This window comes from Lissotriton vulgaris, chromosome 3_1, assembly GCF_964263255.1.
Source record: "Lissotriton vulgaris chromosome 3_1, aLisVul1.2, whole genome shotgun sequence".
Classification (NCBI taxonomy): Eukaryota; Metazoa; Chordata; class Amphibia; order Caudata; family Salamandridae; genus Lissotriton; species Lissotriton vulgaris.
The window spans coordinates 195,623,687-195,650,653 of NC_141689.1; the positions used below are offsets into that span (position 1 = coordinate 195,623,687).

Consider the following 26,967-nt stretch of genomic DNA (forward strand, 5'->3'; position numbering starts at 1 on the left):
AATTCACTAGTTCGGCCAAAATCAGAATGAATGAATTGAGTTTTAGCCACATTTAATTTTTAGCCAGACAGCAGGCCAAATTCTTCAGCCAGGAGAATGATTTTTGGTAGTGCACGTCTAATGTCTATGGTAGTTACGGCAACATCATCCGCGTAGGCGATAATTTTAAATGAGTTATCAATTTTTACAGGTATAATATCTGCCTCAGAGGATACATTGCGTCGATATAGTTCTAGATATAGTGCGAACAGTAAGGTGGAACAAGGACAACCTTGTCTAGTCCCCCTTGTTATCGCAAAGCCCTTAAAGAGAGAATTGATTATTCTTATGGCAGCTTTGGGTTGAATATAGAGGGCTTTACCTGCGTTAATATATGCATTGGGAAAACCCATCCAGAGCAAGACAGACCATAAGAACTCCCAGGAGACCCTGTCGAACGCTTTTTCTGCGTCCCAACAGGGCCACCGCAATTGGGGATTCAGAGGCCTGGGCCCAGTCTAATAATGCTATTATTTTTTTAACATGGTCTGTGGTGTCTCTTTTCAATATAAACAATAAACCAAAACAGATGCCAGCACTGAGACCTGATAAACTAAATGATTTAACCAACAGACTAGAAAATTAAATTTTTAGTCTTGTGCTGGAGTTAATCCATCAAAATAGCTTTTTATTTTTCAAATTTTTAGACCAAAAAACATACAAAATATTTATAAATATGTGCAATGGACATAAAGACAGACGTGAATGAACAGATCACAGTGCTCTAAAAATCACTACACACACTCTCTTTCACAATCATTCCCTCACTCACAACTGAATTCTGTTCACACAAACTTGCATACACAAACATACAACACACTTGATAGTATAGTGCAAAGAAAAAGTTTTGAAATGTGATGGGACCTGCGTAAATAAATTAACACAATTGTTCCATTATACATTAAAGATCTGATAGGCGGCAGCCTGAAACAAAAATCACAAATTTGGTCTGCCACTATACAATTGAATTGTATTTTTTTGTCACAAACATTTCCAAAATGAAGCTGACTTATAACGTAGGTCAAACCAAAACAAGACAAGGTCGACGCGTTTCAAACCGGACCCTTTTGTCCGGTTCTCATCAGGACCAGAAGATAATCTGAAAAGAGGATACAAACAATTTCTTTAACTTCAAACATAAATCTTCAAATTAAACTGTAATGGCGGCCCGTCTTACAAAAATAGCCTCCTACCTTGTTCTAGACAATAGCTTCAGTCAATTCTCAAGTAGTGTGTAAATCTATTGAAAATAAATCAAAAGGCAACATTGCGGGTTAGTTACCACATGTATGACATCCTTTCCTATTTTCTGAATTTGACACCAAGCCTCCTTCATGCTGTGGGCTTACCTCCTGAGGGGTGAGGAAAAGTTGAGCTGTGGGTTCAGGGTTGCCTGGGGGACTGAGTGGTCTGGAACTTATCTGGGGCTCGTGGTTTCTGAAACGAGCAACGGAATAGATTATGGTCGGACGTTTTACAATTAAATGAAACGGGTGTAAGCGGTATGAATAGAACGGTGGACCCTTACTTCAAAAAAGAAGACAGCGTTTTCTATATCAATGCAGGAGTTTCGCCTGCGTCAGGGAATCCCGCTGCAGCGTTGGTGGCGTGTTCCGTTTTTTAAAATTTCATAGTAAATTTCACTCTGTACTTATGGGGAAACAGGGAGATTTTACAAATGCCGGATAAAGGCATACCGATTCAAAAAATGACTTCAAAGCCGCTGCTATATCAATGGAGGAGGTTCGCCTCCGTCAGGGAATGCCCGCTGCACAGTTGGCGGTATATTCCGGTTTTTCTTTTTCTTTCTCTTTCTAAGTAGGAATGACGACAACTTAGTGATTTATCACACTGTACTTGTGGGGGAGCAAGGAGATTTGACCAACATCGGATCGAGGCTTACCGATTCAATCAATGACTTCAACGCCGCTGCTCCGCGACCGTCGGCAACGGGATCACCGCGGTTTCCTGGTTGTTGGACCCGGAAGTTTGGCGTCTGCCTAAGATTGGTAGAAGGCGCCCACGTGATGCATCACGTGTAAGACACTGAAGGCTGTTCTTAAAGTGCCCACAATACCAGGGGGTACGCCGGGGACAAAAAATGTAACATTGGTGAATGTTACAATGAGCACTCAAGTGTGGGGTGGCAAAAAGCACAGTCAAATATCAGCGGTGTTATTAATGTTTACAGTCCCAAATAGTGCTACAGTGTGCGGTGTCATGAAACGCCGTCCAAAATCGGCGATGTTATTAATAAATCCTCATATTTGAATCAATGAGAGAGAGAGGATTAGATAGGCTAGACTGTATCCCCTGAGTATCTCTGCATGAGCGTCCCCTTCTTTGCTCCCTTCTTCCCTAATAATAACACCTTGTGTGTCCCCAGTGCACTCCTGTGCACTTATGAGTAGCCATCTCCACCCCCGTGCTTGATTAACTACATGCCGGGTTTTCTGAATAATCACTGCCATGGCCACCACTACCCCAGTGAATGGCTTCTCACATGTTGTCCCCGTCATGTTGACAATTCACCATGATTTGAAACCTTTGTCATAAATCATGACAATAACGAAAATCGTGACCCGCTTGCCCACACCTTTGCCAACACACAGACCTCAGTCTGCACTAGTACGCATGCGCTACACACACGCGCACGCGTACACCATTGCCAAACAAGCAGAACCTGAGCCTGCATCAATACGCATGCGCTATACATTCGCGCATGCGCAAATCGCACACTACTCCCCAGCGCATGAGCGAACAGGGCTACAATGACATGGCGATTAGCGCGCACCCCTCCCTCTCTTTCTACCTTACACAGGTGAAACAAACCAATCTGGAAGTACAAATAAGAGACCGGGCAGCCCCTTTCCCTCATAACGGGCGCCGCGGAAGGACGAATAGGTCCAAGGAGGAACCAGACCGAAATACTCGTGAGTAAATACAGAACCACTACAGCTACAAATGGGGTAAGCCACTACTCTTTCTCCCTACAGGTTGAACACATTTTGAACAACCCTTTATCCCAACAGGTCTCTTTCTCTGCCAGGCGACCCTTGAAGCTTTTTACAAGTTAAAAACAGAGTGAGGACCCAGTATTATTCTTACTTGTACCTCACCTTGTAAATACGCTCTCTAGCCCACCACCAAACACCAACGGTTTCATTAAAATCCTCACCAGCTTCATGCACATGGCATGAACTCACCATAGTCGATTATAGGTCGTACACCACCTTACAAGTCGGCATTTTGTGGTATAACAATATACCATACTAATATGACTCTACCATGTACGTCTTGTCTTTGTCCTAGGTGTTTTTTGTAGTCAAGCTTGAGGGAATTCCCCTCTAACAGTTATAGCGCCTTAGAGTGCGCTACACATAGCCAAAAGACCACACAATCACTTAAAATGTAAGTTTATTATCATTTAATTTGCACCCTTTTCACATATCTAAATGGTCCTGAGGAAAGCCAGCTTAAAATCTACAAGGCACTGGCTGAAACATGTAGACCACACTAGACGTTGGAGGTCATAACTAACACTTCATTCTACGTCTTCTTGCCTTTTTATCCGCTAACAGAGGCCCAGTTCATTAAAGATAAGTAACCCTCGGGTGCTGGGACCTACTGTATAGCTTTTAAAACTTCACATTTCTCACCCCTTTTTCACTGCACACTCAGCAACATACCAGCTCCGCAGTCACCTGGCGTTGAAGCACACCCGGGGCACATTCGGTGCCACTGTGGTGGGCCCGATGATGAAGCATGCCACCGACTAGGTCGGTGGGTGAGGGCTTTATAAGGAAAACAGTGCTTTTCCTTATTTATTGACGTACCTACCTGAGTCTCCTAAATCCTCCTTAACTAGCTAGTCCTTATTGATATATATTAATAAATCCTCGCAATTTCTGACAGTTCATTGAGACCATTTGTAGCAGTGTTGAATTTCATGATTAAATGGGCTTCACGTTGGCGGAGTCTTGCCTCAATGTCACCACCTCTCACATCTGTCTCAATTTTGGCCAGGACCTTCCATTTGAACTCTGCCTCTGTGTGCTCATTCAGCATCCAGTGGTGCACTAATGGTGCATTTGCCACATTCCTTCGTATTCCAGACTTATGCTTTGCTATCCTTTGTCTGATCTCTTGTAAAGTTTTTCCTACATACAACTTTGGGCAAGGGCAAACCATTCCATAAACCACATTCTTTGTTTTGCAGTTGGTAAATGTGGAATGCTTCCAAAAAATACCTTCATGCTGAAAAACATCTCCTTCCATTGTCTGGTCGCAACAGGAACAGGTGCCGCATCTGTGATGGCCCTGGACTGGTTGTAAGCCCAGTAAACTTCGTAATGATCCTTCCTTGTTTTTGGGTAATGCTGCTCGTGTGACGAAGTTAGCGATACTTTTCTCCTTTTTGAAGGCAAAGAGTGGTGGTTTTTGTAAACTGATATCCAGATTTTTCACCAGATGCCAGTTTTGGCGAATTGTCTTTTTGAGTTCATTGGCATTTGGACAAAATGTTGCTACACAGACAATTCTCTCAAGTGGTTGTTTAATTTTCTTTTCCAGCTGATCCTCTCGAGGTGTCCACCATGCTCGTCGTAATGCATGTTTCAATAATTTCTTCAGGTAACCACGGGCGAGTAGGCGTTCCAATAGATTTTGGGCATTTAGAAAATATTCATCTTTGAATGTACAATTACGTCTAATTCGTAAAAATTGGCCGAAAGGTAAATTCTGGCGAAGATTGCGGGGATGGTTGCTTGTGTAATGCAACGCTTTGTTGCGGTCCGTCTTTTTTCTGAACAATGTTGTTGCTAATGACCCTTCAGATGCATACACTTTTACATCCAGGAAGGTAATTTGATGGGTAGAAAACTCCATTGTGAATTGGATGTCCTTAGTCCGTCTGTTTAGCCAGTTGAAAAAATCAAGTAACTCTTCCTCCGTACCCTTCCATATTAAAAATGCGTCATCAATGTACTGCATCCAATGGGTGATACATGCAGAAAAAAGGGTTGTTGTTGAAAATGAATCTGTCCTCAAAGAGGCCCATGAACAAAACTGCCAATTCTGGCGCAAAAGGACAGCCCATGGCCACCCCTTTAATCTGATAGAAAAATTCTGTCCCAAAGGAAAAATAATTTTTTTGAAGTGCCAACTTCGCTAAATCAATGATGAAGTCAGTAGGGACCCTCACCGGTTGTTCCTTGGTGTTTCAATATAAAGCTATGTTGTCTGATGAACACAAGGGTCGGCATCAATGGATTCAGTCTGTTGGCGAGAATCTTTGAATACATTTTACTATCAGTAGAAATCAAAGAGATGGGTCGATTTCAGCCTAGTTCTTCACTATTTTTGCCTTTCTTTTTGAAAATTACTATAATAGCATGAGACCATGACTCAGGTGGGTTGCCTGCGAAAGCAGAACAAAAGATCTTCATCAGTTCTGGCTTTAGAATTCCTCTAAATACTCGATAGAATTCTAGAGGAATGCAATCCGGACCCATTGCTTTGCCGACCGCGAGACCGGTGATAGCTAATTCAATCTCCTCCCAAGTAACTGGGGCGCTGAGACACTCCACACATTCTAGTGGCATTTCTATAGTTTTAATCTTATCATGATAGTGTTTTGTGGCGAGATCAGATACACTAAAACAGAAGTTGATAGAATTCATTAAATGCTGCCAGTATATCTTCTTTAGATGTTTTAATGCCCCCGTTAAGATCTTGAATTTTAAGAATCTCGTCAATGCCAGGTTCGGGTTTGGATTTGTGGTGACCGAAGTAACAGTTGGGTCCTAGTGGGGACGGATCTTCAGAATCAGTCATTACTAATTGAACTGGGACATGATTGCCAAAGTGCATAGGTGCCCATTCAACCTCCTCCCACTATATGCACATTGTATAGAAATTAGAATTATGCTTAAAATGTTTCTTGAAGTCTGCTTTTGCATATATTGAGGATTGTAACTTTGGGCGGATTTCTAGGTTGGAACTGGTCTGCTTTGGGCAGAATTTCAGGTGGAACTTGAACAACATTGGGCTTGGGACAGGTCTCAAAATCTGGCAACACTGATAGCGAGAGGGTGGCATTACACGGAGAAGGGTCTGAAAAGAACCCGTTGCGCTTCTGTGGGGCGAGGTATTGCAGGTGCTCACTAGAACATGGGACTGGTGATAAATCGCCTTGAGGGACCGCAGTGTATTGTAGGCCAAATTCTGGACTTGAGCTCGATGTGTACAATGGTCAAAGTGGGGGTGTCTTTACTTTGAGCCAAGAGTAACTGCGACAAGAAGCACTCCAACAGTTGGGGGCTATTCCTTTACTCGAACACTGCGTCGGTGATACTATGTCTGATACGAGTCACTTGACGTTCTGTAATAGTGAAAATAATGCTTGACACACACAGTCCGTTTCATTTACTAATCTATGGACCATGTGTGCATTAAACCGAAGGATAGATAAATCACAACTTGATGGGATCTATGCTACAATCCTGTTTGTCCTGCATGTACTCTACGACTGTTATAACGAGAAAACAAAAAACCTTTCAAAAACAGCATGCTAAATCCATTTTAGTAGGAATGCATTTTGCGTTGTCTTGCATCTGATGTTAATTGTTTTCTCAGTAAAAGGGTCTGAGAATAACTTCATCAAAGTCAATTTTCATACACTATGAAATCCGATGTGTTCACCAAGCAATTGGATTGCTTTTAAGTGTTAAAAGCAATTTGATGTGTGAAGCGGGGTGAATTATTTAAAAGCAGCAAGAATATGAAAGGGTATAAGTAATGTAACTTTAAATCTAGTGTTCAATTATGTATGCATTATTTGGATGGCGGATAATCTAATAAAATAGTTTTAGACCAGAAGTGTATGCTACGTAGATAGGGAACTCGCTCACTGAGAAAATGTACCTGTTGCAGACACATGCTTGTCACTTGCACATATCTGACATCAGTCCCACTGAAATACCCAGTTTTGTTACTTTGCCTGCACCATGATTAGTTGCACTTTTTACTACATGGGGTATTACCTTCTCCGTTTGTTGAGCACGGCCAAAGAAGAGAGTAGGCTGAGGTGAGGATTGTGTTTTGGTGTCACGCGTGAGTCCTTCGAATTTGCTCCAGACTTGGCACGTGCAGTGTAAGAGCCTGTGATGGACAGCTTGGAAGGATGCTTGTACAACCGGTGTAATCTGTACTCTGAGCTGGGACCATTCTTTCTGTTTGAAAGCCTATTAGAGCATGCATGTCTATGGAAGAAGCGTCTTCACCGGGCAAGTACCTTAGTGGGGGGTCCAGCCACAAGCCCAAGCACTAAAGCTAGTGTGAAGCCTCCCATTAGTGACCAAAACCCCAGCCTATTGGGATTCAACATTTCACACTTCGTTCTTGGTTAGCTTAGTGGGTTAATGTAATGTTTCTACTACGAAGACCCATAGTGCACCCATTTTCCAATGCCATTATAATATGGGGCTGAGGATTAGATTTTATTAATGCCACGCACTAGCCACACTGTCGGATCCCATGGACTACTGCTGTGCTGTGTGAAGTAGTCCTGCAGAGCCAGTGCACGCTAGCACTATATATATATATATTGTGTGAACTCACGTGGACTACTGCAGTGCTGTGTGAAGTAGTCTTGCAGAGCTGGTGCACGCTAGAACTATCTATAGTGTGAACTCACGTTGACTATTGCAGTGCTGTGTGACGTAGTCCTGTAGAGCCGGTGCACGCTCGCACTATGTATAGTGTGAACTCACGTGGACTACTGCAGGCCTGTGTGAAGTAGTTCTGCGGAGCCGGTTCACGCTACCACTGTCCATAGTGTGAACTCACGTGGACTACTGCAGTGCTGTGTGAAGTAGTCCTGCAGAGCCGGTGCACGCTCGCACTATGTATAGTGTGAACTCACGTGGACTACTGCAGGCCTGTGTGAAGTAGTTCTGCGGAGCCGGTTCACGCTACTACTGTCCATAGTGTGAACTCACGTGGAATACTGCAGTGCTGTGTGAAGTAGTTCTGGTGAGCCGGTGCACGCTAGCACTATGTATAGTGTGAACTCATGTGGACTACTGCAGTCCTGTGTAAATTAGTTCTGCTGAGCCGGTGCACGCTAGCACTGTCAATAGTGTGAACTCACTTGGACTCCTCCAGTGCTCTGTGAAGTAGTTCTGCGAAGCTGGTGCACGCTAGCACTATGTATAGTGTGGATTCACGTGGACTACTGCAGTCCTGTGTGAAGTAGTCCTGCAGAGCCGGTGCACGCTAGCACTATGTATAGTGTGAACTCACGTGGACTACTGCAGTGTTGTGTGAAGTAGTCCTGCAGAGCCGGTGCACGCTCGCACTATGTATAGTGTGAACTCACGTGGACTACTGCAGGCCTGTGTGAAGTAGTTCTGCGGAGCCGGTTCACGCTACCACTGTCCATAGTGTGAACTCACGTGGACTACTGCAGTGCTGTGTGAAGTAGTCCTGCAGAGCCGGTGCACGCTCGCACTATGTATAGTGTGAACTCACGTGGACTACTGCAGGCCTGTGTGAAGTAGTTCTGCGGAGCCGGTTCACGCTACTACTGTCCATAGTGTGAACTCACGTGGAATACTGCAGTGCTGTGTGAAGTAGTTCTGGTGAGCCGGTGCACGCTAGCACTATGTATAGTGTGAACTCATGTGGACTACTGCAGTCCTGTGTAAATTAGTTCTGCTGAGCCGGTGCACGCTAGCACTGTCAATAGTCTGAACTCACGTGGACTACTGCAGTACTGTGTGAAGTAGTTCTGCAGAGCCGGTGCACGCTAGCACTATGTATAGTGTGGATTCTCGTGGACTACTGCAGTGCTGTGTGAAATAGTTCTGTGGAGCCGGTGCACGCTAGCACTATGTATAGTGTGAACTCATGTGGACTACTGCAGTGCTTTGTGAAGTAGTTCTGCGGAGCCAGTGCACGCTAGCACACACTATAGTGTGGACTCCTACAGTGCTCTGTAAAGTAGTTCTGCGGAGCTGGTGCACGCTAGCACTATGTATAGTGTGAACTCATGTGGACTACTGCAGTCCTGTGTGAAGTAGTTCTGCGGAACCGGTGCACGCTAGCATTATGCATAGTGTGGATTCACGTTGACTACTGCAGTGCTGTGTGAAGTAGTCCTGCAGATCCGGTGCACGCTCGCACTATGTATAGTGTGAACTCACGTAGACTACTGCAGTGCTGTGTGAAGTAGTTCTGCAGAGCCGGTGCACGCTACAACTATCTATAGTGTGAACTCACATGGACTACTGCAGTGCTGTGTGAAGTAGTCTTGCAGAGCCGGTGCACGCTAGCACGATCTATAGTCTGGATTCACATGGTCCTCTGCAGTGCTGTGTGAAGTCGTCCTGCAGAGCTGTGCACACTAGCACTATGTATAGTGTGAACTCACGTGGACTACTGCAGTGCTGTGTGAAGTCGTCCTGCAGAGCTGTGCACACTAGCACTATGTATAGTGTGAACTCACGTGGACTACTGCAGTGCTGTGTGAAGTAGTCCTGCAGAGCCGGTGCACGCTAGCACTATCTATAGTGTGAACTCACGTGGACTACTGCAGTGCTGTGGGGAGTAGTTTTGCGGAGCCGGTGCACGCTAGCACTATCTATAGTGTGAACTCACGTGGACTACTGCAGTGCTGTGTGAAGTAGTCCTGCAGAGCCGGTGCACGCTAGCACTATCTATAGTGTGAACTCACGTGGACTACTGCAGTGCTGTGGGGAGTAGTTTTGCGGAGCCAGTGCACGTTAGCACTATCTATAGTGTAAACTCACGTGGACTACTGCAGTGCTGTGCAAAGTAGTTCTGCGGAGCCAGTGCACGTTAGCACTATCTATAGTGTGAACTCACGTGGACTACTGCAGTGCTGTGTGAAGTAGTCCTGCAGTGCCGGTGCACGCTAGAACTATCTATAGTGTGAACTCACATGGACTACTGCAGTGCTGTGTGAAGTAGTCCTGCAGAGCCGGTGCACGCTAGAACTATCTATAGTGTGAACTCACATGGACTACTGCAGTGCTGTGTGAAGTAGTCCTGCAGAGCCGGTGCACGCTAGCACGATCTATAGTGTGGATTCACATGGTCCTCTGCAGTGCTGTGTGAAGTCGTCTTGCAGAGCTGTGCACACTAGCACTATGTATAGTGTGAACTCACGTGGACTACTGCAGTGCTGTGTGAAGTCGTCCTGCAGAGCTGTGCACACTAGCACTATGTATAGTGTGAACTCACGTGGACTACTGCAGTGCTGTGTGAAGTAGTCCTGCAGAGCCGGTGCACGCTAGCACTATCTATAGTGTGAACTCACGTGGACTACTGCAGTGCTGTGCAAAGTAGTTCTGCGGAGCCAGTGCACGTTAGCACGATCTATAGTGTGAACTCACATGGACTAATGCAGTGCTGTGTGGAGTAGTCCTTTTAGAGCCTGTGCACGCTAGCACTATGTATAGTGTGAACTCAGACCTATAAACCATGTACATTGTGTCCTCTGGTTTGGTTTAAATCATGTGTATCGAACCCAACCAATGTCCAGAAGCGGTTGATCAATGACACAGTTTCCCAATAATAGTATGAGGAATTCATGTTCAGATAATCTAAATAGTTTGCTTGCATATCGAGTGGTTAGCCTGAAAATTAAGCATTGATTCTACCTTTTGCAACTATGTTGAATACGGATACCCCTGCTTTTGTGTAGAAACAAGAACAGACTAAGCCAAAGATGTAAAAAGTTCTTTGATAAATGAGACAGACTGTGTTGGTGTTGCAGTGGAACTGTACCCCTCCCAGTTACTTGCCCAATCTTTAAGTGATGCTAGAGGGGAACCACTGGAACGGAGGAATAACCTTTTCACTGAAGTCTGTCTATGTAAGTGACCACTGTATTTGCACACACAAATACACATATGTAGACTAACGTAGAGTATTGGATATGAAATGTTGATCACTTATCACTCCCCGCATTTAAATGTAGAGAATGAGTTGGTATGAAAATGTTAATGGCGCAGACTTGAAGTCGTGTCTTGGCACTGCACGTTGACAGGACAAATTCAGAAATGTTTGCCTCATTGTGCATTTGACACGGTTCCTCACTATAAGCTTCTGGAACGACTACATGAAATAGGAATTAGACATCAGGCCCATAATTGGTTGGCATCTTTTCTGGACGGCCGGCCATTGAAGTGTGGGTGCCTCCGTTTACAGCGCAGTCTAGGCCACTGGGGGTGGGACTGCCACAGGGAGTGGCTGTTTAACGTGTATTTGACCCCTCTTGCGACAATAGCAGAGTCTCTTGGCGCTAAAGTTATCTCATACGCAGACGACACTCCGTTACTGTTCTCATGTGTTAAAGACAAAGATTTAGACGAGAAAGTAACAGCCAAGTGCCTCGCCAGAGTTTTCCAATGGATAAATTGCACCACCTCAGATGTAACCCTGAGAAAAAGGAAATTGTGACCTTTGGAGATGTCCCACACAATGCTGTGGTGGACTGTTGGCCCAGCAATTGCCCTCACCCAGGTTCTACTAAAAACTGTGTGCAGACATTAGGAATTAAAATCAACAGCTCTCTATCCTTCCTCCCACTGATCCTAGCCTTGGCGGGGACCTGCTTCAACGTACTTCGCACACTGAAAACATTTCTCCCTCTCCTCTTCGAGGCAGCAAGCAGAAAGGTGGTATAGGCTCTAATTACATCAAGACTGGACTACAGTAATTCACTGTACCTGGGCCTGCCTGACTACCTTTGTAACAGACTCCAGGTGGTGCAGAACGCTGCAGCTAGACTTTTGCTTTCTCTCCCCTCAAGATCCCACATGACTCCGCACTTAAGGGCCCTCCATTGGCTTCCCATGAAACAGAGGGTGATGTTTAAAACCATGGTCCTAATGCAAAAGCTCTGAAAGAGACGGGTCCTGCCTATCTTAAGGAGAGCATCATCCCTTGCGTCCCTTCCCGCACTCTTCACTCTTCTTCAACTCATATGGCAAAGGTCCCTCGATGTAAAAGTCTTTTGATGGGTGGTAGATCCTTTGCTTACCTGGGGCCCGAGCGGGGAACAGTCTTCCTATGTCCCTGAGGCTGATAGACAATCTTTAACCTTTTAGGAAGAAACTTAAAACACATCTTTTTAATGACTAGCCCCGTCCTAGCTGTAGGAGAGTAGAACCTGCTTCTTATAGTTACCCCCACTTTTTGCTGATGTTTCACTTTTTTTTACTTAGACTGGCTGGGATCCTGCTATCCAGGACCCCAGCCTAGCTGCTTTTTCCTCTAAATTGATTGCATGTATTTTAGGTACACTCCAGATTGGATTCTGGGGTAGCCTTATAAGTTCCTAGTATTTGGTATATTATATACCTAGAGGATAGGTACCCCTGAGGCCTCCCGGCATGTATTGTGCCACCCCTGGTAGACTCCTCAAATTGACACCACAGGTCTGCTACTGCAGCCTGTGTAAGGTGGTGCATGCACCCCTTACTTAAACAGAAAGCCCAGCTGGTTCACCACCGAACTCCATGAATCCAAGCGGACTTGCCAAAAACTCAAGACCAAGTGTTACCACGAACAGACACCGGACAACCACGCAGTCCTCAAGGACGCCAGCCGCAAACACCACCAAATCATTCGAGCCACCAAAAGCTCCTTATTCAAAGAATGCATCGACAACAACGCACACAACAGCAAAGAGCTCTTCAACATCGTGAAGGAACTCTCCAACCCCAGCTCCGACATCCCGCAGTCGGAACACCTATGTGACTTCCTAGCCACCTTCTTTCACCACAAGATCGCAGACATCCACGATAGCTTCAACACCCAGACCCTCCCGACAGCCGCTGACACCGCAGACTGACCACTCCTCAGCCTCACCAACCTCCTGCTCTCCTGGACCCACGTCAACGACAACATCAAAACCATGAACCCAATCCACCCCGGTTCACCATCTGACCCCTGCCCTTACCACATCTTCAACAAAGCAAACCGCATCATTGCATCCCAACTCCGGAAGACCATCAACCACTCCTTCGAGACCGCCACCTTCGCGGAAAGCTGGAAGCACGCCAAGATCAATGCCATACTAAAGAAACCCACAGCGGACCCAAAAGACCTCAAGAACTTAGGACCCATCTCCAGTTCCCGGAGAAAGTAATCGAGAAGATAGTCAACAGGCAACTGACCCACTTCCTCGAGGAGAACAACATCCTGGACCCGCCCCAGTCTGGATTCCGCAGCAATCAAGGCACGGAAACCACCCTCATCGCTGCCACCGACGACATCAGGACCCTACTAGACCACGGCAAAACCCCGGCCCTTATCCTCCTGGACCTCTTGGCCGCCTTCGACACCGTCTGTCACCACACCCTACGTATACGCCTCCGTGACGCAGGGATCCGCGACAAAGCCCTGGAATGGATCACCTCCTTCCTCACCGACAGAACCCAGAGGGTTCGCCTCCCCATTCCAATCTGAAGCCACCAAGATCACCTGCGGCGTACCCCAAGGATCCTCCCTCAGCCCAACCCTTTTCAACATCTACATGGCACCGCTAGCCAACATCGCCCAATCGCACAACCTCAACATCATCTCCTACACCAACGACACCCAGCTGATCCTCTCACTCACCAAGGACCCCGCAACAGCCAAAACGAATCTCGAAGAAGGAATAAAGGCTCTCGCCGAATAGATGATCAGTCGCCTGAAACTAAACTCAGACAAGACAGAGGTCCTCATCCTCGGCACCACCCCCTCCGCCTGGGATGATTCTTGGTGGCCGGCCGCTCTGGGAGCCGCACCAACACCCACCGACCACACACGCAACCTGGGATTCATCCTGGACTCATCGCTCAATGACCAACCAAGTTAAAGCTGTCTCCTCACCGAAGCTGATTTCCTCTGACCGCATGGGTTGCAGTTGCCAAGGCTTGTTGGCGTTCCATCCGAACACTGACCCCCCCACCCCCCAGCACTCGACATTCTTCATGGGACAGCTTACCTCTGGACTTTAGTCATCCTCAACGTCTCCTGGTCCCTGTGGCTGCAGAGTCACGCATCACGTCAACTCACCTGAAGCACCCGACATCGGTGGGCATTAGTCTACCTAACCAGTCTCTGTCTTCTCTCTTTTCAGGTTCTTCTCACCTTGAATCCATGCTTGGGTTCGACTGCACACTTTTCCTCTTCACGCCAGCAGCACTTTATAGCATCACGCCATTAAAAACGACTAAAATTCCAGACATCACTTGATACCTATGCACCCGGCTTGCACGAGTACTCCGGTGCTCACAGCGGTGCTGACCTTAGGACCTTCTATGTTTGAAAGGGTTTGCTCAAAGTCCTCCACAAAGTGTCCTTAATCATTAAAATTCCAACCGCGACTTTACCACAGAGTTGTACGGAGCTCATGCCTATGTTCTCGCACTGCATCCGTTCTCCGCGGGTCCCCTGTGTCACTACTTTGGGTGGTTCCTTGGGGTCCCAGCGATTCTACGTGCTCTAAGCTCTGTTTTTAGTAAAGTTGTGATTGTTATACCACTTTCTTAGTATATGGTTTGGTCTCCCCGTGGAGCCCACTGTGTATTGTGCTATTTACTGTTGTTCTAGTGATTTTAATATTGTGTGCTTTGTTCTCTAATCTCATAAAGAGGTTAATAGAGAGTGTTTGGTAATAAATACATATATTTTATCTATTACATGTGTGGGTCTCCTTTCATTTGGTCATTCAGGAGGTTCTGATCTGGTAAAACACGCTGTAAAGACTTAGCCTGAAGGCTGCTCTCCATAGCTACCACTAGGATAGCTTTCAGTAAAGGTAGTCTTTAACCTAATCATCAATAAAGGTTGTTTGGACTGGTACAAGGTGCCCACTATAATTAGTGGTCAGCAAATACCAGGCCAACTTCTTACAATAGCATTCTGTCCTCCCTCTGCCTGTACCGGGACACTCGTAGCCACACGCTCTACAAATTAGAATAATAATCCACCTGCATGCTAGAGTTTGTCCCGTTGTATATGCCTTTATTTCTTTAAATGTATCACTTAATTCTTGAGAGACTTCAGGTGGGACCTGGTGTGAACCTTGTGGTAGTGTGGGCGACAAAGGACTCCTGAGGTCACTGAATCCACCTGCATGCTAGAGCTTGCCCCATTGTAAATGCCTTGGTCTTTATTTCTTTAACTGTATCACTTAGTTTCTGATGAGGAGCAGCCCATGGTGTTTGTCCCAGGTAAGACGTCTAAGTAACTTGTAAGAAACAAAAGCATAGTATTATTGGAGGCTCCCTTGCCTTATTTGGAGCCCTGTTGTTGTTTCCATGTGAAATGAAGGTCAGGCTGCAAGGAGCTTTCACTTCAACCCTGCCTTGGTTTAATTCCTAGTGCTATCATACAACAGGATGCTCTTGCCGTAATGCCAACATTAATTCATAGCGCCAAGTTTTGTGCTTTGCATATAACAAATCGATCTTTGCATCTGTGTTTCTTAGTTTCATGGTGGAATTTCCTGCTAGAAATTGTCCCTGAAAAATCCAGAAAACGGTGTAAAACAGGGCACATACACAGTCTGCACCTGTTTTACATTTCACCAGGACACGCAAGTGGCTCACTGGTTAGAGGCGGCAGACCCGAGAGCAGAGGACGGCCCGGGACCAGGGTTCGATTCCCGGCACGGCAGGTTTCTGGACCAGGGTCAGCGGACTCGATAATTCTCTCGCCTCGGTGCCCACTCTGATCAGCGATCACACTCGGCAACTCTGGGCATTAGCTTGCCTCATCTTCACTAACGGCCCCACCAGACCGCCGGGGATGCCTGGTCTCACCCTGGAGATACCCATTAAGGGACCATCTCTCAGGGAAGCCAGGAAGGGTTTCGCAGCGGTCGAAGCGCCTTGGGACCCTACCGGTAAGTAGTGCGCTATATAAATGCCAATACATTTACATTTACATTTACAAAGGAGGTAGTTTGTGTTATAAAAGCCATGCTGTGCCTCGCAGCTGCCACGCTTTTACCACACATGCTATGTGGGCGCCATGTTTTAAGCCTGGTACAGCTTTGCTGTTACTGACCCACAAATGGGTCCACATTTCTGTTAGCAACAAATGATTGTTACGCTGCTAAACCACACAACCCACTCAATAGATTACTACAATGTAAATTTAACAGAGTATTCTTAAATATTATGGTTTGGATATTTTATTAAAATATTTTTTTACATATTAATGCAAAATTTCCATTAAGGTTTTTTCTTCAAGTACCAAATGATGCCTGTACCAAGGAGTCAATCACATCAAATTGTATTTACTTTATCCGTTTACCTTATGCTAGTGTTACACTTTAATATTCATATCAATTGTTTATTATGCACTCCATGTATGTTATGTGAGTTTGGGTTTCCTCGGAGTCTATTCATTTCTGCATGCTAGAACCGTCCCATGGCTTGCATGGTCCCTTGAGATAAATTGTTTTTTTGTTTCTATCTTAAGGAGTTTCCAGAGAAGGGAATTTAAGACCCGGATTCAAGTTCATCAGTCGTCCAACCGAGGAGGTCAATCGGAAAATGCCCACCTCCTCTACTCACAGGGATCTCCTGAGAAGTGGAGGCGAAAGAGAACAGCAGGTAATCAGATTTTTTTATTTTTTTATGCGCCCCTTTTCTCCTTAAAGTATGGCACATCTTTTGTAGAAGCATATTTGTCTCCCTGCCTCATTATGTTCAAGTTCTAAAACATCAATGTAGTATCAGCAGCCGCTCTAATCAAACACACTTATGTTAAAGACCTCTATCTGAAAGAGACAATTAGTTCTAGATTCCTTACCTTACAATTACCCCCAAGGGTCTGACTGGAAACGTAGAAAATTTTTCTCAGCAGTACCCCTGCACGTCGGTAGGTGGTGTTGGTCGACTCCGATTTCGTCGTCGTGTTTACTGGGATGACATCGCGGTATCTACTTAGACGCTGCCCCTTTTCTTTCTTTTTCCATGACACCCACCGCAGATCCGGAGAAAGCGGGACCCTTTTTACGTCTCCTGGTGCACAAGGGATGTCAAGTCATCGACCCGGCTACAAGCCTTGTGACACCTGTTGCAAGCTGATGTCAGTCACCGATCCACACCTCGTGTGTCTTTGGTGCCTGGAGCGCGACCACGACCGAAGTCGTGCTCTGACAGCTGGGCCCGGAATCCTCTAAGTCTTTGCGGGGGCGGTCTCAAAAGCTTTTAGTGGCCCGGCAGTCGGCTCCGCGCTATCCAAGGTCCCAGTCGAGGGGAAGGTCTCTGGACTGGTCGTGGACCCACCACCACCATTCGTCATCGTAGCCTTCATCATCGGGTAAGACAAAGTACACTAGGGTATAATATGATACGATGGGGTACCCCTGTAATTGGCATGACTTACCCCATAAGCCCCTAGTATATAATAGGGCAGGAGATTGAAACTACCTAGAAGCCCCCAGTATCCTGGGCAGAGGCCAGCAGATTTTCTGCACTAGCATGTGTGCAGTGCTGAACCCTGAGGTCAGTTTAAAAGCAGCACTGGTTGCCAGGACTGCTTTTAAACAGTACATTGTGCCCAAACTCGACTTTGGTGGTAGGGGCACTTAAAAATAAAAAACCTACAATGTTTTTGGCATATTAAGGATCCCCAGGGTCTCCCCTAGGTATCCCAGGGGTGGGGGTCAGTTATCTATAAGGTACACCCTTATAAAAAGAGTTTTTATATGTCTGAGTAAAGTGAAATTTCACATTTTACTCCCCACATTGTTTTAAAGTGCTGCTCAAATTCAACTTTGATGCTAGGAGCACTGGGTAAGGAGGATCTGCAATATTTCAGCAGATTCAGAATCCCTGAAGTCTCCCCTAGTTGCACAGGGGATGGGGGTCCTGTAGAAATTAGGGAAATACTTATAAAATATGTTTTTATAAGCCCTAGTGCTAGAAAACTGGCCCAAGTCATTTTCCCAATTGCAAACCCGATGGCCCATTGGTTAACATTGCAGGAAGTTATTAAATAATAAGTCCTGATAGGAAGGACATAGAGCCCCCATTCAAAGACTTATCAAATTAGCAGTGCTAAATCCAACAATATCATACTGTTGAATTTCTCCTAAAATGTACATACAAGAAGTTATAAGACTTTCTTGTTTGTATGTCAAAATTCAGCCTTCCAGTGGTTTGCCCTGATTGGTCAGAGTTAAGTGGATTAGCCAGGCTGCTGTGAAGAGGTGATAAAGGGCCCCTGGCGCTTGTCCTGGAAGGGCAATGTGTTGTTCCATAGGAATGCCAAGCCAGGGGGTGGAGTCATACACCATGCTCTTCAAAGGCAGAGGGGAGGCCTGAGTTTCAGTTTCACTCTTACACTCCTGACCCAGAGTCAGAGCTATGCTTAAGGAAGGTATGTGCAGATGATAGGGGGAGAGGCCTTGGAAATAAGACTTCCCAGGGGGTGTGTTTAACCAGCTCTTACCTTCTTCCTGGAGAATCAGCCATTATGGATTTGCACTCTGGGACAAAATAATGCCACACTCTACAGGATGTGGTCATAACTATGAGGCCTTGCCCTGCTCTCATTAGTCAGAAGTGACCTGGTGCTTGCCCCAGAGAATATTGAATAAGTATCTGAGAGGGGCAGAGCCCTCCAGATCTGCTGCTTGAAATTTACTGAAGAATGAAGTGCCCTGCTGAGAAGTTTTGATGTGCAAAGACTTCTAAGGCCTGAACTCTGAAGACTGCACCAAGTGAAACTGCAGCCCTGTGGATTACCTTGCTGCAAAAGGACTCAAGAGTTGACTCCCTGCAAGCTACAGGTTAACAGAGCTCACCTGGAAAGCCACACAAATAATTCCCAGCCTGGAGTACCAGTGGATTTGTAAGGGTTTTGTTCAAGTGGATTGCGGAATTGGAGTTTCACACTTTCAAGGACCCTCATGGAGATTCCAGAACCTTGGATTGTGTGTTGAATACGTTGGGACCCGCAAGCAGAACGCCAGGAAGGAGTTCTAACTGGACCCGCCTGCTGGAGAAGGCGGCACAACACAGTGATGAGAAAATTCTCCAGAACAGTTTCTAAAGGTGTGTCCCTGTCAGAGAAAACAAAATGACTAAAAAGGGCACTGTTGGTTTCTAAGCACTAGAAAGTGACTAATCTTTAAAAATTCATATATCTGGTTCCCTACAGTGGATGTTTTTAATTTGGGTGTCATTTAAAAGATAAAAATAGTACCTATTTTTATAAATTGGTGTTGGATTTTTATTTTGTGTTCAATATTAATTATTTACTGAAATTGTGTTTTTAAATGCTTTACATACCTGTCTTTGAAGTTAAGCCTGTTTGCTCGCAGCCACGTTACAAAGGGTTGAGCATAAGAATAATTTTAAGACCTATGCTGGGTCCTACCATGTGTTAGTGGCCTTATTGCCAGTGGCAAACCTACATTTACCCCTACCAATAATCCACTTTCCAACAGTCGCTCCTCGCCTTCTCCCAGTCCGTTGGCTGATGTGACGAGGGACGCGGAGGGTTGTCATTCGCTGGCTCTGCCCTCTGAGCCTACTAGGACTGCTCTGCGCTTCCCTCCGTTTCCGAGAGCCGGATCATCCCCTGCCCAGCTCCGTGCATTTTAGGCAGCCCTCCTTTCCATCTTGGGGCAGCCTGACTCCGTCGGCGCGCCTATGGACCCGGCTGGGGGCTCTAGGCCGTTGATGCTGGCGGTTCCGGCCTCGGCGCTGCAGGGCCCCCAAGGATCCAGGCCTGGATCTGTGCCGGTCAACCTCGCGGTGCCTTCCTTGGCGTCAACGCCTCTGACACTGGTTTCGCCCCCGGCCGGCGTCGACCCCAGCCTCCCCCTCGACTTGCACACTGAGCCGGCCCGGCATCGACGACACTGGTACTGGCGCCGTAGGGTACTGTTGTACTGCTGTTCTTTCTGGCGTTCCTTATCACCCTGAGTGGCAGCCAGAGGAGTGTGAGAAGGACTGGGAGACCCTCTGTTGACCTTCTGATGACCCTCTGACAGACTAGCTTGAAGAGCCTGACTGGAGAGAGGAGTTGGGTGATGCCAGTGGTCTGGATACTTCCCCAGACCTTGGTGTGCTTTCTCCCCCTACTGTGGCAACGGAGGATGGAGCTTCCTACGCTGTGGTGTTGCGTAGGGCGGCTGAGGCCTTGAGATTCCTACGGTGGCGGTCAGGACTAACTTCCTGACTGAGGTGCTTCAGCCGGCAGCAGCCTCTTCGGAGCCCTTTTTGTTTTTCAATGAGGCCCTTGCTGAGGTCCTTTTGGGCTCCTGGTCCAAGCCCAGCACAGGGGCTCCTCTGGATAGGATGATTGCCTGACACCCCGCCTGGCCCTGGGCGACCCACTTTTCCTCTCCCACCACTCTAATCCAGAGAGCTTGGTGGTTCAAGCCTCATCCTCTAAAGGGAGTGCTTTTCCTACAGCTCCTCAAGATATGGAATCCAAGAAGCTGGACGATCTTTTGAAGATATTTTCTTCCGCCAGCTTAGGACTGTGGTCGGTAAGCACCGCATGTCTCTTGGGCAGTTTCCCACATGCACAGTTGCGCAAGTGCTGCCACAGTGTCCAGAGGAGGCCCAGGCCATCCTCGCCCGCGCTGTTGCTGAGGGTGGAGACGCAGCAGTTCACCATCCGTTGTGGGCTAGATACCGCAGACTCACTGGGTAGGACGATTTCCATGTCGGTAGCCCTGAGGGGCTACGCCGGGATGAGAACCTCGGGCTTCTCTGAGGATGTCCAATCTACCCTTTTGGACATGCCCATTCATGGCTGTCGCCTGTTTGGCGACAAGGCGGACAACACGCTCGAGCGCTTCAAGGACTCTCTGGCTACTGCCAGGTCCTTGGGCCTTGCAGCAACTGTTCGCCCATGCAGTCTGCCTTACGCCACTTTCGGTGCCACGGAAGGGGTGCTCCACCATGTTTTACCCAGAGCCACAGGGCTGCACAAGTCACCCAGCCTCTGCGCAGCTGGGACGTGGGACCCAACGAAGTGAGTCCGGTGTCCAGAGGGCGGTCCAGTCCCCCAATGCACCCCCTGCAGCTGCCTCCAAGCCTTCCTAGTTCGACTTTTCAGGGCCACCAGTTGCCAGTGGGCGGCTGGATCCACCATCACCTCCCCACTGGCACAAAATCCCGTCGGACAGGTGAGTTTTGCAGATAGTCTGAAGGGGCTACTCCCTCCCCTTCAAGACTACCCCTTCCTCCATGCCACCAACACTCAATCGCATGTCGGAGGATCACTTGGCCCTTCTCTGCAAGAAGTTACGGCTCTCTTGGCCAAGCGAGCTATCGAGCGAGTCCCTGTGCCAGAAGTAGGTTGTGGTTCTTATTCCCACTACTTCCTGGTACCCAAGAAGGACAAAGGCATGCGTCCTATCTTGGATCTCAGGTACGTCAACCGCTTCCTCCCGAAGGAGAAGTTCAAAATGTTTACATTAGCTCAGGTCTCGTCTGCCGTCGCCCCTGGAGACTGGATGGTAGCATTGGACTTGCAGGATGCTTATTCCCACATCTCCGTCCTGCCAGCCCACTGGCGTTACCTACGGTTCACGGGAGGCTACAAGCATTTTCAGTTTACTGTGCTCACCTTTGGCCTTACAAGCACCCCTTGTGTGTTCACGAAAGTGATAGCAGTGGTCGCTGCTCATCTGCACAGATCAGTGATTCCAGTCTTTCCCTATCTCGACGACTGGCTGTTGAAGGCGAGAGCCCAAGGTAGTCGTCTCCCGCCTCCAGACTATGGCGTACCTCTTGCACTCACTGGGGTTCACTATCAACGTGCCGAAGTCATACCCGATTCCCTCTCAGATGCTCCTTTTCATCTGAGCAGTTCTGGATACAGCTCAGTTTTGGGCTTATTCTCCTGAGCAGCGAGTCCGGGATATTCGGGCTATGATACCGATGTTTCAGCCTCTTATCTGATTTCGGTGAGAATGACCCTGAGGCTGCTGGGTGTCATGGCCTTGTGCATTCTCCTATTGGATCATGCCAGGTGGCATTTGCGGGCTCTGCAGTGGGACCTGAAGTTCCAGTGGGCGCACATCAGGGGAATCTCTCCGATTTGCGTCCAGATCTCGGAGGGCACTTCACAGAAATTGCAGTGGTGGCTAACAGGCCAGGATTCGGTCAACGGCAGATCCCTCTCCCCGCTCCAACCAGAGTTCACCGTGGTGACAGATGCGTCACTCCTGGAATTGGGCGGCCACATGGGAGAGTCTGAGATCAGAGGCCCCTGGTCTCTGGTCGAGTCCGGGCTCCACATCAACCTTCTGGAGCTCCGGGCAATTCGTCTTGCACTGAAGGCATTCATTCCTTCCCTCTGTCGGAGGAAGGTTAGTTCAGGTGTTCACGGACACCACCACCGCCATGTGGTACTGCAACAAACAGAGTGGGGCGGAGTCGTGGACCCCATGTCAAGAGGCTCTTCGCCTTCGGATGTGGCTGGAACATCAGGGCATGTCCCTGGTGGTTTAACACCTGGCAGGTTCTCTGAACGCCAGGGCGGACAAGCTCAGCCACCGGTGCATGATGGATCATGAATGGCGTCTTCACTCTGAGGTGGTGCAACATCTTTCAGCAGTTGGGAGAGCCTTGGTTAGATTTGTTCGCCACAGAAGAGAATGCGCAATGTCAGCAGTTCTGATCGTTGGAATTTCCACTGCGGCACTCGCTCGGCAAAGCTTTTTGTTGCAAGTGGAATTATGGTCTTTTGTAAGCCTTTCCGCCTATACAACTTTTGCCCAGAGTGCTGAAAAAAAATCAAGTGCGACCAGGCCCAAGTCATTCTTGTGGCTCCGGACTGGGCACGAAGTGTTTGGTATCCCGAGTTCTTGAACATGGCAATCAATCCTCTGATCAGACTGCCTTTTCTGGAGGATCTTCTGTGGCAGCAGCAGGGGACGGTTCTCCATCCGAACCTGTCCAGCGTCCATCTCCTTGCGTGGAGATTTAGCGGCGACAGTTGACAGCTTTCGGCTTTCCTCCCGAAGTCTGTAATGTTATCTTGGCAGCCAAACATCCCTCTACGAAGAGAGTATACGCCTGTAGATGGAACAAGTTTGTGGCATGGTGCACATCAAAGGCTTTGGATCCGCTTTCTTCTCCTCTTTCTGAGGTTCTCCTATTCATACTTTCTTTAGCCAAGCAGGGCTCTTCTCTGGGCACCCTTAAAGGCTATCTTTTGGCCATTTCGGCCTTTCTTCGCCTTCCTGATCAGCCTTCTCTTTTAAGTCTCCTATTGTAAATAGGTTTCTTAAGGGCATTACTCACCTCTTTACTCCTATTCCTTTCGTAATGCCCCAGTGGGACTTGAATCTGGTCTTAGCTTACCTTATGCACGCTCCCTTCGAGCCACTACATAATTGTCCCCTCAGACTCTTCACTTTAAAAACTGCTTTTCTGGTTGCCATCACCTCTGCTCACAAGCTTTATTTTCAAAACCTCTTTTCCTTGCTTGCTGTCCATCTGGACACGGTTGTCCTTCGAACTAGGCCTTATTTTCTACCCAAATCTGTTACCTCTTTCCACATAGGACAGACCATCACTTTACCCACCTTCTTCTCAAACCTGCATCCTTCCAAGAAGAAGGAAAGACTCCACCGTCTGGATCCAAAACGTGCCTTACCATTTTATCTGGATCACACAAAACAATTCTGGGTGGACGATCAACTCTTTATTGGCTATGTGGGCGCCAAGAAATGTTGCGCCATGCAAAAACGGAACATCTCTCGATGGGTCATCCTTTGCATTAAGATCTGTTATTCCTTGGCGAAAAAGGAGCCTCCGGTAGGACTGCATGCCTGTTCCACCAGGGCGACGGCAGCCACTACTGCTTTGAGACGTGGAGTCGCTCTTGGTGACATCTGCCAGGCAGCCACTTGGGCATCACTGCACACGTTCACTAAACATTATTGTCTGGATAGTCCAGTCCAGAGAGATGGCTTCTTTGGCCGTTCAGTACTCCAGGACTTTCTGATTTGAACTTAGTTCTCAGACCCACCTCCAGGGTTTGTATTGCTAGGGTATCTATTTAAGGTATGGAATCTATAACTAAAAGTCTCTTTCAGATGAACAAGTTACTTACCTTCGGTACTGATAAATCTATAAGAGACCTTTATTAGTTATGGATTCCTCCCCGTCCCACCCATCCTCCCCGTTCTGCAAACTGACTTCTAGGGTAAGGGACTCCCTTTCAGTGCCCTAGTTATTATGTGCATCAGTGGTCAGTGTCATGCATGGCTCTGCGCTTCTGGTGTGGAATGTTGTGTGAAGAACCGACGTCTGCGTGCAGGGGCGGCGTCTAAGTAGATAGTGTGACGTCATTCCGGTGATCACATTGCCAATGACTATTGTCGATCGATGCCACATACCGACGAGCAAGGGTACTGCTGAAGAAAAAATTCTCCGGATCCAGTCTGACGCCTGGGGGTAATTCTAAGGTGAGGAATCCATAACTCATATATGTCTCTTACAGAGATATTGTTACCGAAGGTAAGTAACTTGTTCAATTGAAGCAATGTTGTTCAAGGGGCCATAAGTGAAAGTTGTTTGAACAAGGAATTTAATGAAAAAGAATACCAACCAATCTGGAATAAGTAATCAGATTCAAGTAAATCACTCCTAGCCTGTCCTGAATTCATTCTTGCTAAATTGTACTCGCTCATTGACTGCCATTGAGACATTATTGTATAATACTGTACCTACCCAGGTCTCAACTGGGGTTGCGGGTTTCTCCTGTGTTTTTTTTAATAACACAAAACAACTTTGAGCCTCCCTTGGCCTAACGACTAGGGTGCTCGACCTCGGATCTGGGTTCGAGTCTCGGTAACAATGCCAAAACCTCCTGTGATTCTGGGCAAATCACTTAATCTCCCCGTGCCTAACATGAATGTGTGTCCTCATGTAACGTAACTGGTGCTATTTAAAGCACTCTGATACCCGATTCGGTCCGGATCTAGTTCGCGCTATATAAAACTCTGCACAAAAAAAACATCACCCAGTGGGAGGTCACATCACCTATCACCTCCACAGGTAACGAAGCACCACATACAACCAATGGATACTCCAGATTGTGGAACGTGGTTACTCTCTAACATTCCTGTCACATCCCTTGGATATGCCACGTACACCACAACACCTCCCGGAGAATCACAATCCATACTCTCAGGTGGGAGTTCCATCTCTCTTTGCCATGGAAGCCACAGAGAAGGTAACTGGAGATCGGAAAGTACATTAGTACTGTGATTTCCTGGAGGGGAAAAGTGAGAGAGGTCTCTGACCCATCCTAGATATTCACCCTATGAATTCTTCTTATGGAAAGACAAGGGCAGAATTCTCACCCTGGACCAAGTTCTCTGTGCCCTGGATCTTGGAGACTGGATGAGGGCATTCGATATGCAGGATGACTATTTCTACATCCCTGTCCTTCAGTTCCATATGTGTTTTCTGTGGTTTTAGGTGAGCAAACAGGAATTTCAATTCTCAGAACTCCCTTTTGATGTTACCAGTGCCCCTTGGGTTCACACAAAGGTGATGATGGTGGTCATAACCCATCTGTGGAGGTTGGAAATATCAGTATTCTCTTACTTGGACGGCTAGTTGCTGAAGACCGGTTCGCCTCAAACAATCCTCCACTACCTCCAGAAGACAGCTGACCGATTGATATTGTTGGGATTTTCCACCAGCCTGCTCCACAACAACTCCCCTTCATCGTACTCATCATGGACATGGTTCACTTCTCATCATTTCCTCTGGGTAAGGAATTTATAACTAATAGTCTCTTTCTGATGAACAAATTACTTACCTTAGCTAAAGATATATCTGTAAGAGACATATATTATTTATAGATTCCTTACCGCCCCAGCCATCCTCCTAGTTCTGCAAACTGACTTCTAGACTAAGGGACTCTCTTTCAGGGCCCTAGTTGTGTGCACCAGTGGTCAGTGTCTTGCATGGCTCTGTGCTTCTGGCGTTGAATGTCGTGTAAAAGTACTGACGTCAGCACGCAGGGGTGGTGTCTAAGTAGATACCGCCATGTCATCCCAGTGATCACGACGCCGGCGACGAACGTGGAGTAGACTGGCGCCACCTACCGATGCGCAGGGGTACTGCTTGGAAAAATATTCTCCGGATCCAGTCTGACTCCTGAGAGTAATTCTAAGGTAACAAATCTATAACCAATATATGTCTCTTACAGATATATCATTACTGAAGGTAAGTAACTTGTTCATCTGTAATATTAACCATGTATATAACAGCGTCTGAATTGTCTCTTAATAAGAGCTGTTTTACTCAACTCAATAGTCCTAAATCTATAACATTCAGAGCTGAGTTGGCTTTACCACCTTTTGCTGTTGTGACATACAAATTGTAAACAAACACCTGTAGTCAGTCCTCTCCTTCGCTGGAATACCTTTCAAATGAAATGTACTGCTCCACAAGTGCAAAGTAAACAGTTCTCTCTTTCCACAATATCATTTGTTATATTTCATCTAAGGTTAATGTTGAGAATGGAGCATTTTCTACTTTGGGCAACATCTCACATTTGTTTACATTCGAGGATCTTCGATAGAGAGTCCTACTTTTGAGGGATCGGCTATGTTTTTTGTCGTGAAGTTTTGTATGATATCCCACAGTCATTGAGAACCTGTATCTGACATAACTTTCTTCATATGACAACCACCTGCTTCTTACTTATCTCTAATCCCTGGGTTTGATACTTTGCATCTTCACAGAATAATAACTAGTTGCATTGAAGGAATAAAAATTGAATGGCAATTGGGACGGGAAACCGGCACGAATTGCGCAATGCAAACTGGTGAAGGGGGTATAGCACTCCCTAATATTGAACTATACTACTGGGCTGCCCATCTCAAGCAAATCAATTACT

General features: G+C 46.9%; 1 protein-coding gene across 1 annotated transcript in view; it reads left to right on the forward strand.

Annotated features, from left to right (window-relative positions):
• KIAA1328 (KIAA1328 ortholog) overlaps positions 1 to 26,967 on the forward strand; it is an 898,127-nt gene that overhangs the window by 34,018 nt on the left and 837,142 nt on the right. Inside the window, exons 2-3 of the mRNA XM_086960312.1 lie at positions 15,258 to 15,293; positions 16,549 to 16,682. Coding sequence (XP_086816438.1) covers positions 15,258 to 15,293; positions 16,549 to 16,682 — 170 coding nt within the window. The remainder of the gene's footprint in view (positions 1 to 15,257; positions 15,294 to 16,548; positions 16,683 to 26,967) is intronic.